This window comes from Macaca thibetana, chromosome 9, assembly GCF_024542745.1.
Source record: "Macaca thibetana thibetana isolate TM-01 chromosome 9, ASM2454274v1, whole genome shotgun sequence".
NCBI classification, from domain to species: Eukaryota; Metazoa; Chordata; class Mammalia; order Primates; family Cercopithecidae; genus Macaca; species Macaca thibetana.
This window is the reverse complement of record NC_065586.1, coordinates 109,260,189-109,278,523: the sequence shown is the minus strand read 5'-3', so window position 1 is coordinate 109,278,523 and position 18,335 is coordinate 109,260,189. Positions and strand designations below refer to the sequence as shown.

Below are 18,335 nucleotides of genomic sequence, written 5' to 3'. Positions count from 1 at the left end.
AGAGAGAGAGGGAGGGAGGGGGGGAAGAGAAAGATACAAATAAGAAAAAAATAAAAATAAAAAAGGGAATAAATCAATGACCTGGTTACTAATTGCAAAATATTGACTTTAGTTTTTTAACTTTCTTTAATTAAAAAAAAAAAAAAGGTAAAAATCACATTCTTATTCAACTTTTGAAATTAGCTGTTGCAAATAAAGCTGCAGTATCCCTTCTTTAAGGACTGTCTCTCAGATTTGGTTCGAGCTGACAAAGGGAAGTTAGACACGGAAGAACTCTTTTAAATATTTTTCCTCTTTTAGTTCTGCTTTCCCTTTTTTTCTCTCAATTTTTTTTCTTAAAGAAGAAAATAAAGCGAAGGAGGGAATTAAGTTTGTAACATGCTTTTTTCTTCTCAGAATACAATAGTTTAAAAAAAGAAAAAAATTACAAATAAAAACAGAACAAAATGAAACAAAATAGAAAGAAATAAAGAAAGAAAAGGGTTGTGGTACTGGGATATTGCAGCTTTTGGAATGTTCGTCTTTTCTTTTAAAATCTATTTTCATTAATTATTAAGAGAGGAACAGATAAAGGTAAACAGGCTGTGTGAATGAGCTGTTAGGAGTTAGTTAGAAGCTCATAGCGGCATTTAAGCAGGCACAGTCAGTAAAATGCTAGTGGATTTGCAAATTATGAGCAGAAAAGCAAAAGGAAGAAAAAAACTAAAATAAAAAAAAGCAAAGGAAAAAATAATCATACTGCGGATGCATGCTTGCGTGAGAAAACTTAGTGGGAGCAATGAAAAAAATGCCATTAGATTAAGGAGGTTTATTACTGAATTCCTTCCATTTTTTTTTAACCAGTCTCTTTTAAAGAAATACTGCATATTCAATTTGCACAGTTAGTTCAACTCTAAATCACTGTCATCACTGCTTAAACAACTGTTATGGGAAAAAATAAATAAACAAAACAAAGGTTAAATTAAATTAAAAAAAAAAAAAAAAACAGAAGCAACTGAAAAAAAAAAAATCTACCGAAACATACGAAACCGTGTTGATGGTCACTTTATAGAATGTTCAAATGTCATACGTGTTTAAATGTTAATAAAACTATAATGGCAAGAAAAATTAAAAAACAGTTTATCAACTATTTTAATGACTCAAAATGACATTAGCACCTGTAATCGGAGGAAGTGAAAGGCAAGGATTTAGGAAACATTCGCTGTGTTCTGAAAAAAAAGAACAAATTATACAAAGCCTTCAAAATTTTTGTTTTGTTTGTTTGTAAAAGCCTGGCCTTCTCCAAGGGACCTCTGAGATTGCCTATGCAGTATTTCTAATTTCTTCTAGAGAATGACAAACCTCCTTAATTTAAAATGGGTGTAATTTACCACTGTAAAGGCATGCATCAGAACATTCAGGAACAGCCCAGTTAATATCAAACACTCACACACACCCCCTCCTACTCCCCTAAGCCCCGCCCCCTCCTCATTCCTTCTCAGGCACATACAAAATAAGCAGACTGTATAAATCCCGGCATAGGCATGCCTACCGCTTGCTCTCCAGTTATAGGCTTTGCAGTTATTTTAAAACACATTCCACTAGAATTACAATGTGCTTTTCATGCAACAATGGATGTTACTAGCTTTAAAAGGGCAGTCATGAAGCAATTAATTAAAATGCATAAACAAAAAGGCTGGCTAAGAAGGGTTCCCCCACAATGTCCTGGCCTTGAATTTCTCCTGCCTCCCCCAGATGGAAACCTAACATAAAAGGGTGGTCCTCAGGCTACGGCTTCTTCCTCTAACCTGATGATTGTCACTTACCATTGGTCTCTCCCGGCTGCTTGTCCCTTTTCCTCTTCTTCTTCTTTCCCTAGATGAACAGACAAAACACAGGGAATTATTGCAAGAAACAGACGTGAGAAGAGTGTCTGGGCGCACCTGGAAGGAGAAGGCAGGAGGAAGTGACCATACTGCCATCTCCATCCACATCAACTCCCGGTATTTGTCCAACCTCCAACCCCGCTTCAAGCCAAATGCCCTTGCATTGTACCCCAGCTGGAGGGACACGCCCTTCTTAGGAGAAGAGAAGGGATTGGCGGGTGGTGAAGGGAAGCTCTCATTTCTCATATACCTATGTCCATTGTCAAACCTGACCCACAGCATTGGATCCATAAAAGGGAAGGGGGGACTGCACGAGGAAGATTCGGAGAGGAGTGGGATGACGACATTGCAAGCAGTCTGAGAGTCCATCTTTGAGGAGCACATGAAGGTGGTCATGGCTGCACCAGCTTCAAGGGCTGCCCTGCCTGACCTGCTCACAGCTCTTACTTATGAATGCCAAAGGGTCCCATTCTCAATGAAGAGAATGAAAGCTTTAGCAGGGGCTTCTCTTACAGCTGGTTTTTAAAGATGTGGGGGAAAAGGGTAAAATAGGACCAGGAATCGTATGGGCTCCTTTCACAACTGCTGAGTGGGCTGGGAGCAGTGGCTGATGCCTATAAGCCTGGCACTTTGAGAGGCCAAGGTGGGAGGATCACCTGAGGTCAGGAGTTCAAGACCAGTCTGGCCAACATGGTGAAACACCCGCCTCTACTAAAAACACAAAATTAGCCGGGCATGGTGGTGCATGCCTGTAGCCCCAGCTACTCGGGAGGCTGAGGCAGGAGAATCGCCTGAACCCGGAAGGCGGAGGTTGCAGTGAGCCAAGATCATGCTACTGCACACCAGCCTGGGTGACAAGAGTGAAACTCTGTTTAAAAACAAACAAACAAGAAAACAAACCAAACAAACAAAAACCTGCTGAGTGGACATCTGTAAGAAAGACGTTCCCTCAATTCTCTTCTAGCTGACACAATGAGGATACGATTCCTCCCGAGAATGGGTACATGTATTGAGCCTATGCCAGGTGCCAGGCATGATTCTAGGTGTGCTACGCAGATGGACTCATTTTAATCCTCACAACGATCCTCTTCAACAGGTATTACCGCCATTCCAGTCTCACAGAGGAGAACACTGAGGAGTTAGGTAACTTTGCCAGGGCCATACGTCTAGCAAGTGGTGGGGCCAGGAGAGAACTCAGGTGGTCTTGGCTCCAAAGCCCTCAACCACAAAGCTCTGCTGCCTGCATGTTTAATGCCTACCCTCCAAGGAAGCTCTTTCAGTGAGGGGTTTAGGGGATGAACTGCATAGAGTCTTTCATATTCTCCAACCTGATCCTTCTTGGTATCCTGACCATCTGCTCGAGGTTGCAAATGTGGAATGGGACTGGGGGGAATTCAGGAGAGGGTGACTGCCTCATTCCGGATTGAACTAGTTCTCCCTCCCCTCATAGTCCTGCCCAGATGAAGTAGCTGCCTGGCATACATCGAAATGAAATGGTCTTACATTTCTGTATGTTTCAGAACAGCCAAAAGTTGCCTTCGCCTAAAGCTTCTCACAATATGTTGATGTCAGCTCAGAAGAGAAAAAGACAATGACAGGTAGAAAGAAACTTGAGGTCTGGGCGCAGTGGCTCACGCCTGTAATCCCAACACTTTGGGAGGCCAAGGCGGGCGGATCACAAGGTAAAGAGATCGAGACCATCCTGGCCAACATGGTGAAACCCCGTCTCTACTAAAAATACAAAAAATTTGCTGGGCATGGTGGCACGTGCCTGTAGTCCCAGCTACTCGGGAGGCTAAGGCAGGAGAATGGCGTGAACCTGGGAGGCGGAGCTTGCAGTGAGCTGAGATTGTGCTACTGCACTCCAGCCTGGAGACAGAACAAGACTCCATCTCAGAAAAAAGGGAAGGAAGGGAGGAAGGGAGGAAGCGAGGAAGGGAGGAAGGAAGGAAGGAAGGGAGGAAGGGAGGAAGGGAGGAAGGGAGGAAGGAAGGAAGGAAGGAAGGAAGGAAGGAAGGAAGGAAGGAAGGAAGGGGAAGGAGGGAAGGAGGGAGGAGGGGGAGGAAGGGAGGAAGGGAGGAAGGGAGGAAGGAAGGAAGGAAGGAAGGAAGAAGGAAGGAGGGAAGGAGGGGAGGAGGAGGGAGGAAGGGAGGAAGGGAGGAAGGGAGGGAGGAAGGGAGGAAGGGAGGAAGGGAGGAAGGAAGGAAGGAAGGAAGGAAGGAAGGAAGGAAGGAAGGAAGGAAGGAAGGAAGGAAGGGAGGGAGGAGGAAGGGAGGAACTCGAGAACACATTAGGCTCTGTCAGGAGAACCTCAAGCTCGGTGATGCCACCAAGCTTAGGCTCCACCCTAGGGCTGAGGGCCATCTGTTGTAGAAATGGCCTGTCTCTTCTATGAGGTCAAGGGGCCTGTGCCACTTGGGAGCTTTGTTTTGGCCTTCTGTTCAGGGCTCTTATTGAAACGTGCTATGTCCCTTCACGTATAATTTCTTTTAAAAGGACTTCACGTGCTTTATCATGAAGCTGGCATCTCATGGGCCTGCAACAGACCATCTCCATGCCCGCGCCTCTCCCACGTGAGGGGCAAAGTGCCACCTGGCTGTCCTGGAACAGGCAGATGGGCCTAGTTTCAGTTCATTTAGGAGCCTGAAGTATTCATAAAAACCGGGCACAGAAATGTGTTAACTTCATGGAGTATCAGCATCCCCATAGACAAGGGCTTCTCAGCCACGTGTGAAAAAGCATCTCCATTTCCAGTTCCTTGCAATACACTGTGGAGGCATCTGGAAATTCCTCTACCCACAAGGAAGCTGTCCCTTTAGGATATAGCATAGAGATGGTGACTACTGAAGAAGTTCTCCTTTAGACCAGAGACTTCCGGAGGACAGGGACTGTGTTTTAATAAAAAGAAGACATGAGAAAGTGGATAAACCCTAAGCTTAGTGAAGAGGAAGATGCGTCTCCACGGAGGTGGCCACCCTACTACCCCCTTAAATGTCACAGAAGAAAGAAAGGGCCTAATATAGCGGTGGAAGAAAAGAAACTCAGGTGAGCAAATGGCATGGGACCTCTATCCTTTACCTAGTGTAGAGGGTTAGAAAGGAAACAATGTCAAATATAACCCCAGGGGTTAGATACCACTGTGGGACTCAAGATTTTTTTCTCTTGGTCTCTAGAGAATGTGCCAAGTCTGACAACCCAAATGTGGCTGTTTTCACTCAATTCTGTTTTCCTAAGGTAGAGACATAAAGTCTTCCGTTACCAGTTGGCTGGAAAAGCAGGAATGTGAAAGAGGCATGAGGCGAGCTCAGGAAATATTTTCCAGAAGAACCTTTTGGAGTTTACAATGACCAAAGTAATTTATGGAAACTCCCATGTCAAGTTAGTTTAAAAAAAAAAAAAATACTAGTAAGTTGCTACCACATTCAAACCCATAAAAGCTTCAATGCTGCGGTTCTTAGTCCCAGTGTTCCCTAGTGCATAAAAGGAAGGAGTGAGTGTGAGTGTGTGTGTTCACACCCATGTGTAATGAGTCATTGTAATAGGAATCTAAGTACCTCTTACAAGAGATAAAGTTCCTAGAGCCCTAAATCCAGATCTCTAAACCTCAAATCGTCTCAGGAGTTCCCTTATTATACCAAACCATCTTCCAAATTTAAAACTGAGCTAAAGCCATTTTGAGTGCCTCACAGCCCTTCTGAAACCCAGAAAGTATGTCACAAAAAGCCTCGAGCAATACTTTCTCTAAACGACTCTGAGGCAAGTCAAACACGGTATTCTTTTGAAGCTATCACAATCTGCCTTGTACCTTTGTAGAGATTTCACCCTGCACAACTCCAGGGGGCACCATTCACATAGACCCCAGTGTAAATGACATACTCTAGAGTTGTGCAGTGCACGCCCTGCACAGCTGTACATGAAGGCCCTACTATGACCCAAAATGTCTATCGGGGATATGATCTCTACAGAGAAGCTGAATTCCGCTCTGTGGTATCATTCTAGATTACTCAAAGAATTGGGTCTGTAGCAGGTAGAAGCTCAAGATGAACTCTAAGAACTTCTGACCTGAAAACAGGAGAGCAGCTTTCCTGAAATGATATGGTTGTGTACGTGGAGGCTATGGAGCCTGCCTGCTGCTGGAAATCTCCACCTCAGGGTCAGGTGGGGGTGAACAGCAAGCCTGTGGGAGAGCATTCACTTTCTCATCCTCTTCCTTTCAGCTCCAGAAGAAAGGCTTCCCCACTGCACACATGCTGGGGACAAACAGAAAGGTCCCAAGCAGTGGAGACCCCGTGCAAGCCCATCTGTCAGCGACAAGGGCTCTCTCAGTAGAACACACGCGCCATCCAAGAGGTGCCAGCACTCCTTCCTGATTCAATTCCCAGGAGGAGCACAGTCTAGCGCTGCCAGTTAGGGGGGCAGGGCCTCGAGAAAGATGGCCAGGGGCACCTCCCTTCTCCCTCGTCTGCACTGCAAGCACGGGTTTAAAAGTATGAGAAGAAAGAGAAAGGAGGCCTGAAATCACTCATCAGAGCAGGTAGAAGCAGCTCCTCCTCAGGATCACATAGGCCCGCAGATGTTTGCAATCTCCTGGCGGATGCTAAGTTCTGAGGGAGTAAAGATGTCCGACTTAACTCTGAATCCCTGTAATAACTTGTGCACGGTAAGTGCACACTCAGTTCAGTAATAATTTAATGACCTCAACCCCCAAACATAGAGCTGCTTCACCGCGGATGATGCCAGTGGGAGAGTCAAAAGTAACTGGAAAAGTAACCATCCACGGTTCTAAGACATTGACAGGAAGGGGATGAGAGGCCTGTGCTGGCCTTAAGACAAGTTTTGGTTTTCCCCTAAGAGTGGACAGGAGTCTCTGGAAGACAGTGTGCTCATGGGAGGAGAGGAATCGTGGGGTCACAACCACTGCAATTAGTAAAAACAATCATACCATGGTGTTTCCTACAACCCAAGAGAGGACTAGGCAGATCCTGTAGCCAACACAGAGCCTAGGATCACACACACCACACAGTACACTTTTCCCTGCCCCTGCTGGGCCCAGAGTCAGTCCATGCATCCTGCCAAAGGCTGACTTCCTCTGGCTGCTTTCAGGGATATTCCCATCATGCTCTTCTCAGGATGAAATAGGCTTCTAACTTCTACTGCACCATGGCACAAAGCAATAGTTTTCTTTTTCCTTCTTAAGGGTAAAGGGCCTGCTGAAAGACCTGGGAGGAATTAAATTCTGTTCCTCCACACCTCCCACAGGTCTTCCCTAGGCCATACCACTGATCACTGCTGAGGAGCCTGAGGAACCTAATTCAGAACATAAGGTCCTCTGGGTGTATCCTAGAGCCTTGCCTCCTCTAGGAAGCAGACAAGCACCAAATCAACCTCATTGGTCCTGAGCTGGAACAATGGGACTGCAGCCTCCTCTCTCCACCCCGAAGAATGACTGCGAGCTGATCGAACCATCCATACTGGAAGCCCCTCCCTGCACTTTAGTGATCCAGGAAGATGCTACTGGTCCTCAAAGTGGGCAGACTGGACGCTCCTGAGGCCCACCCCAGTCAAGTGGCAGGTCCTGTTTTCTTTGTCCATATAGACGCACAACACAGCTCTACAGACTCTTATCCTAAGGAAAACGATCCACCTACATAGTTATCCCGCGCGGACCAGCCGGGGTACAGCTGCATATGAAGCTGTCGCTCCTTCCGGGCCAGCTCATAGTATTTCGCTTGCTCTTCTCTGGACAGTGCGTGCCACTGGAGGGGATGTGGGGTGCAGACGAGAAAGACATGAACAAACAGAAAAGCATGAAAGAACATCATACACTAAGCCAAGGTCAGGGAATAAATGCTGCTGTTTTTTTGGTTGAGTCTATCCAGAAATGGTATAATCTGTACGTACTGACTGTTTGCTGGGTCCTGGCACTAACAGGAATATTTAGACAAAACTTGATTTGTTATCTATGTCATTCTGTCATTTACTCACTCTCTCGGGTGGGGGAAGAGTATGGCTGTGGCTGTTCTGAATGCTATCTGAGTGCAGAATAACTAGTCCTGACTCCATGAAGGTCATTCGAGGACTCAGAATGTGGCTGAAGGGCAAGAATTCTCCAAAGAAATGGGGACAGAGACATTCTGCCACCTGACCTGCTGCACTCTGGTCCCTCACCACCCACCCCCCACTTCTCCCTGAGAAGGGCATCACCTACCCTCCGCCCAAGGATCTGGTTGATGGCCGCGCTTTCTTTCAACGTGCACTCAGCTACGACCTTTGCTCTCATTTCCTTCATATACAACATGAATGCATTAAGAGGTTTCTTTATGTGGGGCTTCTTCTTTTCTTCTTCCTTTTTGGAGTCCTGATGCTTTCTGGAGACAGACAAAACAGACACAACCCAATAAACAAGGTAGTGGTCTAACTTCCTCCATGGCAGAGCGCGTATCTCCTTGTCTCCTAACCCCCAAGTCTTGCAGTTTTGGATGAAAAACCATGTTTTTAGTCTTCTCTACCCCAGAAAATGGAATGAAAATAGCTTGGGGAGGGGTTGGGGGAAGGGAGGGATTTTGCAATCACTTCCTCAAGTTTCACAAATACACAATTTTCCCAAGCCAGAGAGGAAAGCACATGGTTGCTGTCTTCACCTCGGCAGGGTTTTCTCCTGCTTGCAGAACAAAGCTCCAAATGTTCAAGTACAGGGTTAGGGGGCAGAGAAGTGGTTGCAAATCCCAGTGTATCCAAGTACACACACAGAAAACAGTTCTGCTCTAACCCGCGGTGGTGCAGTGAGATTCTGCCACTGTGCACTCTCTCTATCTTTGTAAGGGAGGCAGAGCCCACACAGCCTGGGCATTGGCTGGAGTCAAACCAAACGAGGCCAACCTTAGGGAGAAGACCACCACCCAGTAGCTGCAACAGGCTTGCAGAACACTGCGGCAACGAAGAAGTGAGAAAAACAGCAACACTTACGAGCTATGGAGTGAGCCGACGTCACTCTGGGACGATTCCTGTTTGACTGTTGGTGTGACTATGGCCGGATGCGGAATGCCCGTCGTGTGTAGCGTATGATGTGGTGGGACCATATGGGGAGGGAACCTAGAAGACAGAAAGCTGTGTAAATCGTCAGAATCAAAATGAATGAATGAGGAGGAATGTGTACACACAATTAAAAAGAAAAAAAAAAAAACAGCACGTAACACTCACATGAAAGCAACGCAAGGCATATGAAACCTGTCAGCATTAATTAGCGATAAATTAAACATAATGATTCTCATAATGTCATTAAAGCCAATCTCCCCCTTCATTATTGCTACTGACATAAGACATTATGATTTTTAACATATTTAGCAAAAAACAAATTTAACTGACGTACTTGGGCGGAAAAGTGGGCCTGGACTACCTGCCAGAAATCGCACGTCCACTTATTTTTTGAGGCATTATTAGTGGCATCTAAGAAGACAATTTCCTAAGTCCTAATCAGCTCTAAAATGAAAGGTGAAATCTTTTGTTGTATATTGACAGCTAAATAAAATATTAACGTGGTTGAAATATACATACATTTTTGACAATGCTGTGCAAGCCTCATTAGGCCTCATCCTGTTGATGAAGTGCAATACAATTTTTATTTTTCTTTTGCGTTGTGTCCCATCATTTGACAGGAATGGGAGAGAGTGAGGCAGGAAGACAGGGAAAATTCAAATAGTTCCTATTTGGTTCATATCATAAGTCATGGACATTTTAAATAAGTTTGTATCCCGTTATGGAAAGATGCAAAAAATAAAAGGAAAGGAAAGAACAGGTGCACACACACACACACACACAATAAAGCTTTGATTCTGATTTGTATGCCCTTTCTCCTCTAAAATTTAGGATCCCTATATCACTTTTACTTCATATATTGTCTATGCATCATCAAGAAGTCTCCTAAATGATTATCAAAATTATAAATGAAAGATACAGTTTATTTTCTCTCCTCTCATGCTGCTCATTTTCTGGACAGTTCTCTAAGACACATTTTAGGGCCTTAATTGGCATTTTCCAACCAAGTACATTAGCCAGGACAGAGAGAGCTAATTTCAACCTATTCTTGGCCCATCTGCAAACTGACAACTGGATCAAACACCTTTCTCATTTTCTCTTTTGCATTGTGTCACCATGATTTGTACTGGGTTGGAAGACTCGCCCCTCTTCAAGCAACATATCCTACTATAGAAAAAAGTAGTGAGGGAGAGGGCAGAATCCCGAAAGAAAACAAAATGGCAGCCTCCTGCTCCAACCTGGCAAGGTGATTCAAGGGAGCAGATGGGAAGCTGTACAGATGAAGATCATGGCAACTGTTGCTTTCTTAATAAGTCCAAACCAAAACAGTCCAATGTACCACCCAAGGAATAATAACCTGCTCTTCACAAAGCCAATTCTGGTGGGAACTAGAGGGCCTGCCTAATGAGGATCTATCACGACAGTTCTCTCAAAAGGATTCCGTATTTATTTACAAAGTTTCTTCCAGAAGCAGGCTAGAGATAGTTTCCATTCAGCCAAAATGAGGTAACAAACGTTAATGTGAAAAATAATAGAATGATTAAAGTACTAACTGAATCTACACAGATCAACAGAGGAGGGAAAGTTAATGAACAATGCTGATTCTTGAAGAAGGCCCAAGCCACGGTAGACATTTCACTCAAAAATCCCACCCCGATCTGATGTGGCCTCTCCTGCCACTGCCTTTACACATTTAAGCCAGTGGTGCAGACTGCATGACATGACTTTAAAAATAACAACCATACGAGTCCTTTGAATGTATCAAAAAAGTAAGAGAGAGAAGGAAAATGTAAGGAAACAAACAAGCTAACAACCTTCATCCCCTTCCCCTCAAAATAATGTGAAAAACAAAAAAAAGCAGAGCCCTTGGGAGACACTTGGGCTCCAAGTGACACCCTGTTCCTTCCCACTGCTCGAAGGCCTCAGAGGAAACAGAAGCTAAGAACATGTGTTCTTGGAAACCCTTGGGTGAAGTGGTGGGTGGCAGCTTTTACTGTGAATTTTAAAGGCCTGACATTCCTCAAATACATATGTTCCCTTCGTGCAGACTGAGAATATGTGTACAGACGTGAGAGGGAGAGGGAGGGGAGACAGAACAAGGCTGTGTGTGTGAGTGTGTATGTGTACGTGTGTGTACATACACCAAATACCATGGGAAGACGCCACAATCTGAGCACATTTTGGGGTGCAAACTTCCAATGCTGCCACGAAGAAGACACATTTCTAAGTTCCCATACCTACACGTATATTCCCGTATCTGAAAAATGTTCGGCACAGAAAGAGACCGGGTATGAACGTGGATGTGGGCTGTATACACATACCTTCGCTTAAGAAATTCCTGTCTGCAGACAACTATTTCATGAAATGCAATAAACACTCTAAAAATTCTAAGCAGCTCATTATATACCCCCGTCTGCTTTCATGGCTCCAAGCCAGAATATAATGATGAACCTTAACTTGTTAAGAACAACTAATTTTTGTTTCTGGCTGTCTCAGGGGCTTCTCTCTTACTCACTCTCACTTTACTTCACTGTTGACACGTTTCTGTTAACCGGATGTCATCTGCCGGCCTTGATTTTATGCACAAGCAGTAGGATGCATTTTCCTGTGCAACAATCCTGCTTTGAGTTGCATTAGGTTTGTCATTATTCTCTCATTTTCCCCCTTGCACTTGTAACATTTCATCTCTTCCTGCCTTATTTTTTGTGAGCCACGGTGCACCCACATTATGGTTTATACATGATCTCTCTCCCTTTGAAGCCGGCAGATTTCAGAGCCGGCTCTCGTCAGGAGAAGAGCCTTGCACCAATTTAGCGGGCTGAGGGCCCGGAGCTCCAACATCTCAATCTAAAGGGGGTCACAGGGTGGCACAAGTGAGTGTCAGCAAGAGCTGTTTAATTGCCAATCTAGGCTTCTCCATGGTGTTTAAAGTATAATGACCCATCACTTAATTCTGAGAAGTCCTGGCCCCACTGCCGAATAGAATGAATATCAAAGGATGTTCTGGAACAGGGCAAGCTGCCTACATTTGCTATAACTGCCATAAGTATAATAGACCTATACTTCTGTCGCCCCATTACCACAATAATGTATTTAATTTGCTGTATACGCTTTTTAACTAGCTAACTTTCATTTGGCCTACCTGGGGAATCGGCCGCCTCTCCCCGCACCTTGAGGCCCTAACCTTTCTTCCTGATGTTCCCTTCCTTTCCTCCACCCCCTGCCCACCTATAAATCATCGACTAACCTCCTAATGATAATTCAATCGATCAGCTTAACCCCAATCCCTATCCTACAATTACTTTACCACTTTTAACCTCCGGAATGCACCAAATAAACAAACATGAAAAAGAACCAGGTGCAATATACAAATGCTGGCAAGGTGGGAAGAGGAGCTGTGGACTATAAGCTGCTACACTAATAGAACTACGTGTAGCCATGGTCCCTGGGTGCTCTCCACCTGGGAGACCCCCTATTCATTCCCATGCTTTGTGAAGCTGTGATGACACTATTTACTAAGTGTATGCTTCCTCTTCTCTCCAGGCCAGAGAACACACGAGCGTTTTCCTGCCTAACTAATACTGGCATGGATTTTGAAATTTTGATGATCTATCGCAGGTAGAAAATGGGTCTTTTCAACTGCAATATCCATGGCATAGTTACCGATGCTAGATATGCCACAGTTTGTTTTTCTTAATGAACGTAACTCTCTGTCACTGCCAAAATTACTGTTTTGTAAGTAGGAAAAGCAGCATCTTGACCTGTCTTTCCAGGCCCTTCTCTGGTCTTGGCTTGACATGTTGGCCGCAGGGATTGGGGAAAGAAGCTGGGGACAGCATCCCTGCCATGTAATGCATGCTAATTTCATTATGTGCCATCATCAGAATGGGTTGGTGATTTCAGACCATCAGCAAAGTCTAAACCTCCACCGATTTAATTAACTTGACTGAAAATCAGATGAACAGAAAATAAAACTATCATTAGAAACAATTAGCGACTACTTAAACATACTGCTGCCAACCAGTTTGTAAATAAACTAGCAGTCACTGAAAAATTAGCCAGAATTAATCAGAGGGAGGAAAAGAAGAACATGGGGATAGGAGTGTATCTTGTAAATATATTTCTATGCTGAAATATAAATACATATGAATGTACAGCGCACACACACACATGATTTTTTTTTTTACTTTCAAAGACTTAGAGCTGTACAGACCACTATGATATGTACCAACCACGTGTGGCTATTGAATATTTGAAATGTGGCCAGTCTAAACTGAGAAGTGCTGTGTGTATAAGATACACATCAGATTTTGTACCAAAGCTCAGTACAAAAAAGAACATAACATCTTATTAATAGTTGTTGTCCAGGGATAGCATGTTAAAATGATAATATTTTGGCTATATTGCATTGAATAAAAACATGTCATTAAAAATAATTTTATCTTTTTTTAAAAAAAAACCTTTTTTAAAAACGCAGCTACTACGAAATTTAAAATTCCCTCTGTGGCTCATACTATACTTCTACTGGACAGTGCTACCTTCGAGGGGAGGAGGCGGATGCTTGCTTGTTGACTTGGAATCAGAGTCTGAGCTTTGAAAACACCAGTAATCTTTATTCGAACTCTTCTTGGTATAATAATAAAACTACCTTCACCGCTACCTTTCTTGCCGAGGACAGGACAACAGAGAAATGGCACTTCAAAAAGCTTCGGTCCTGTTTCTCCCTTGCCTTCTTAATTCTTTAAAATACATTGTTCAACTGAGCGACTCAAAAATTTTACCCAGAAACACATCACTTACCTTGGAATTTCAGGGCAATTTTTCAGGATTTTCTGGGAGTACAATCTAATGTCACATTGGCTTTACACTAATAGAACTACATGTAGCCGTGGTCCCTGGGTGGCCTGGTGGCCATCTAGAGAACTTCCTGAGAAGTCACCCGTGGCCTTGGAGGAAGGCCCTGGTTCTTGGAACTCACCTGGACATGGAAGCATTGACAGTCAGAGCTGTGGGGTAGGGGTGTCTGAATCCTCCTGTCGTGATTGGGTACACTGGTTGACCTTGCCTACAAAGAAGGGGTACAAAGTAAGAGACTTGAAACAAGGGTGGGGGTGGGGACAAGAAAAAGAAGAAAAGGGAAAAGTTCTCTCTGCACAGTAAGCTTTATTCTCATTTGATCAGAACAAAAATCTTGGGGATTGTACAGGAAGGATCAAAGGGAAGAAACACAGAACAATTTGAATGCCATAAATCTGATAGGAATGGCTAATTAAATTTTATAACCTCTGCTTATGTCAATAGAGACCCTCTCCCCAAGCTGAAACTAGGTGTTTTGTTGTAATAATTAAAGGCGAAGTCTCGCTTGCTTTAATGGAGCCATCACACTAATTGAGGGCTACACATCCAAAGGAAAACAATAATGAATGTAAATTTATACCAAAATAAAGTACAGTGAATCAAAGGACTTCAGTTGCGCTTTGGGCCTCTTTCGGTATTTAGATCTCGGTGAGAAAACATTAAATTAACAGAGCTTAATTTGTAGCCTTTTGTCAAATTAACAAGTGTTGACAAGAGTTACCGGGGGGAGAGTCCCCAAGAAGAATTGTGGGTAACCAATAGACAATCACACCTCATTACAATAATTAAAAAATACAGCAACATGCAAAATAGCATCCTCATGAAAGACACACAACTTTTTCTGACAGAGGGTTGTCTGAGTTGGCTATTCCTTTTTATCTAGCCTTCAAATATCTCCCCATCAGCTGAATGGGGCAAATGATCACTGAGAACTATTTGAGGGTTGGCCCCATCTATTTAGAAGAAATGGGTCACAAGCTCATGTTCCTGTCTACCCTCCCAATAAAAATAAGGCGAGACAAAGAAACAGAAACTACACCCGGGGTTGGTATTTGGTATAGCTACTACATAATGCAATCTGTTTTTTTTTTTAAAAAAAAAAAAACAAACCAAAAAAAAAAAAAAAATACAGGTAGAATTGTGGGGTAAGCCACTCCAAAATGTTATCTTCCTTAAGGCTTTGTAAGGCCGTCTTCCCTAAGACTCAAACCTGAGTTTTACCAGGATTTATTCCTTTTAGCATTCAATGTATTGTCCTGTGTTGTTCAGATCACTGACAAACAAGGAGAAATATATCCAAAGAAACAATCACGAAACACGTATTACACACGTGCTCATGCAAAAACACACATACACACAACCCGCCACAGTATGCTAATGCATCAAAGGCCTTTCTACTCTGAATTTAAAACACAGTTTTTTTAAGTTGCAAAAGACAGTCAAATAATCTGGCACTGCCAGGAACTAGGACTGATGCTTACGAAGGCCCCACATGCTACAGTGACAGTTCCAACTGCCCCATTCCCACTGTTCACAGTCATTCACGTGCAAAGACTCTCAGAGAGATGCTGATTCAGTCCCAAGGAGCTTCTCAACAGACAAAACTTTCCACTGCTGTTGTCAACTTGGGAGTAATGCTCAGCATGAGGTGGGGTGTCCTGGAATCATACGAGAACATGCCCTAATCCCAACCCCGGATTTCAAAACAAGGCAGTTCTTGTTCCCGCTTCTGTGCCCTCAAATATGTAACACCTAAAAGGGAGGACTCGGCAGCCTCAACCCAATGACATGATTGCAGTTTGGGCAGCCAACAGCAGAAAGGCCATGATCAGCTTCATTGGGTGGAAGTCCCAGGAGTCTTCTGCAATTCCCAAAGGATCTTCAGGGCACCTCTGTCCACAGAGACTTTGGGGACCATGGTCTCGAAATGCTAAGTGCCAATAACTCTTTTCCTACAGAATCCATCTGAATGGCTATGGATTTGCCTGTATTCCCACAGGACACCTCAGCAACACCTTTCCTGTGCCCTCCCACAGCCCCCTCCCCAACCCTGGCTTCTAACACACACATACACACACACACACACACACGTACAGAATAAATAATAAGCATGCCCGTGTAAGAAACAAAAAGGAAATTAAAAAATGGAACTCCTTACTGTGGTACTAACCATCCTAGCGGATGGGGGATTTGTCCTACGGTGCCAGGCGATAGCGGGTAATACGGGGATATATCTGGAGGGTGCGGAGGCCGTGGGATTCCTGAGGGAAGAAGCAGCATTTTAGGTACAAAGGAGGGAGAGAGGGAAAGAGCAACTCGTTAGGGGATGGGAACAGGGAAAGAGGAGGAAGAGAGGCATCTCTTCTGGAATCCTAACACAAGGTTCATTTGTGATTATAAATCCTAAGAGTTGTTGGTAGGTTTCATCTCATTTTCCCTTAGCCTCAGTTTGAAAAATTAGTTTATCTCCTTCTAAATGGACTGGAATAGTGGGTAGACTCAGATATATGCCATCTTGGGTCTTTCTGCCTCACGTGACTGGTGTCATTGTTTCAAGTTTAAAAGAAACAACCTCAAAAAGGCTCGGCAGCTGGTGGGGAATGAAGCAATGGTAATCCCTGTTGCTCTTACAACACGGGCCCTTCGCCCTGCGGAGTTTCATGCCTTACCTGCACGAAAGTTACTCCTCTGATTTCTAACAGACTTTTTGAGCTGTGGCATTCAAAAGGTTACTACCCTTGCTTTTTTTCAAAAATGGTGACTCCTCTAAAATGTCTCCGCCTCTATTTGGATGAGCTGGAGAAACTGATCAAATGCCATGTGGCATCCTATCCAAGGTAGAACCAGAGCTGAACAGACAAGGAGGTGTTGGAGGCTTGTGTACTCCATTCTGGAACTTCATCCGCTAGGGGACAGAGTCACCTGTGGGGATTAAGCCCATCTGCTGAATGGGCACCTTGTGCGTTGCAGGGGCTAAGAGCTTCACAAGGCACACATGAGGGGATTCTGCAAGTACGTGCCACCGCATGCCTGCCAGTTCCACAGGAGCACATTCTACAGTCGACTCTGACAGAGAAGAACTGATCTGTGCCGTTGAAGTGGGAGGCAAAAGGCACAATACCACAGAATTAAAACAGAGTAAAGGAGGGAACGGACTGCATGTTCGTGGATGAAAACGACTTCATTTTTTAAAAAATTCATTCAGGAAGCTTTTAATCTGTAAATTAAGTCTCCCTGGGTGACATTTTCATGCAGACATTGCTTTCTCTCTATTACAAAAACCAAACAGATTAGCTGGGCTTGGACCCTACACCGAGCCATTTGCACACTTGAAAGAATGTTCGCAGAGGAAAAGTAAACAGTCCACAGACGTTAATCATATGTTTTACGATAACCATTTAAAAGCTATTCCCTGTACTACCATTATTTAAATGAGACGTTGACGCTGCCATTCACTGGTGGAGCCTGGGGCCGGCTGGAGGAGGCCGCCAGGCATCCAAGCACCAGGCTCAGTCCTGCACCAGCACAAAGGGGCTCAGAGACCAGTAAAACCCAGCTCATGTGTGGCTTCTTTCAGGGGCAGTGAAGGCCGCCTAACCAGGCAGCCTACCTACCCCAGCACTACCAATCCCCTCTACCTACCCCAGCACTACCAATCCCCTCTAACGAAGTGATGCGTGATCACCAACTTAAACCCATCCTTCCAATTACTGAGCTGGGAAGGGAAACTCCTACCAACATACTGGGTAGCCTGAAAGACACACACTAAGCTTACCTGTTCTCCCAAGACCACCCCACCAGGAGCTGGGGCTGCCTGCCTGATTTAGATCTTGTTGAAGGAGAACTAAAAGTAACCCCACCTTCTCTCCTTCTCCCCTTTGGGAAAAAAGCAGTCAATGAACGACTGGGATAAAAAGGGGATGCTGGGTTGGGTGTGGTGGCTCATGCCTGTAATTCCAGCACTTTGGGAGGCCGAGGCGGTCAAAAATTCGAGACCAGCCTGGCCAACATGGTGAAACCCTGTCTCTACTAAAAATACAAAAATTAGCTGGGTATGGTGGCACATGCCTGTAGTCCCAGCTACTTGGGAGGCTCAGGCAGGAGAATTGTTTAAAACTGGGAGGCAGAGGTCACAGGGAGCCAAAATCGCTCCACGGCACTCCAGCCTGAATGTCAGAGCAAGACTCTGTTTCAAAACAACAACAACAACAGGGACACTGAAAAGCATGGCAACTTCTCCCAGACACCCACTGGTTGTTCTAAGAAGAAATGAAGCAACCTGCCTGGGCTTCAGTATTCACATCTGTAAAATGGGCTCAGCAATACCTAGAATATTGTAGGGGACAAAGTTGTTAAATAAATTAGCGAAGAAAATGCAGAATCCAGTGATGTGGCTATTTGAGGCTATACCAACAAGCCATTGTCAAGTAGTGACTGGAGCCTCTTAGCCAGCGAGGGAGCTGAGGTTTGGAAAGTCATGCTGTCACATCTTCCCAGGAAGCTGAGGAGGGACCCAAGAAATGCCTTCCATATGATTCCTGCATCCAGGTCTGTCTGAGGCTCTTAGAGTTAAAAGCC

At 44.4% G+C, this 18,335-nt stretch overlaps 1 protein-coding gene across 40 annotated transcripts in view; it reads right to left on the bottom strand.

The window, feature by feature from the left end:
* Positions 1–18,335, bottom strand: part of TCF7L2 (transcription factor 7 like 2) — a 218,305-nt gene that overhangs the window by 7,818 nt on the left and 192,152 nt on the right. For 11 of the 40 annotated variants that reach the window (XM_050804366.1, XM_050804394.1, XM_050804367.1 and 8 more), the window contains 7 exons: positions 15,916–16,018; positions 13,879–13,965; positions 8,832–8,972; positions 8,074–8,233; positions 7,514–7,621; positions 1,806–1,854; positions 1,158–1,208 (listed from right to left, as the gene is read on the bottom strand). In XM_050804366.1, coding sequence (XP_050660323.1) covers positions 1,158–1,208; positions 1,806–1,854; positions 7,514–7,621; positions 8,074–8,233; positions 8,832–8,972; positions 13,879–13,965; positions 15,916–16,018 — 699 coding nt within the window. The remainder of the gene's footprint in view (positions 1–1,157; positions 1,209–1,805; positions 1,855–7,513; positions 7,622–8,073; positions 8,234–8,831; positions 8,973–13,878; positions 13,966–15,915; positions 16,019–18,335) is intronic. The other 29 variants (XM_050804373.1, XM_050804397.1, XM_050804381.1 and 26 more) reach the window with 6 other exon arrangements.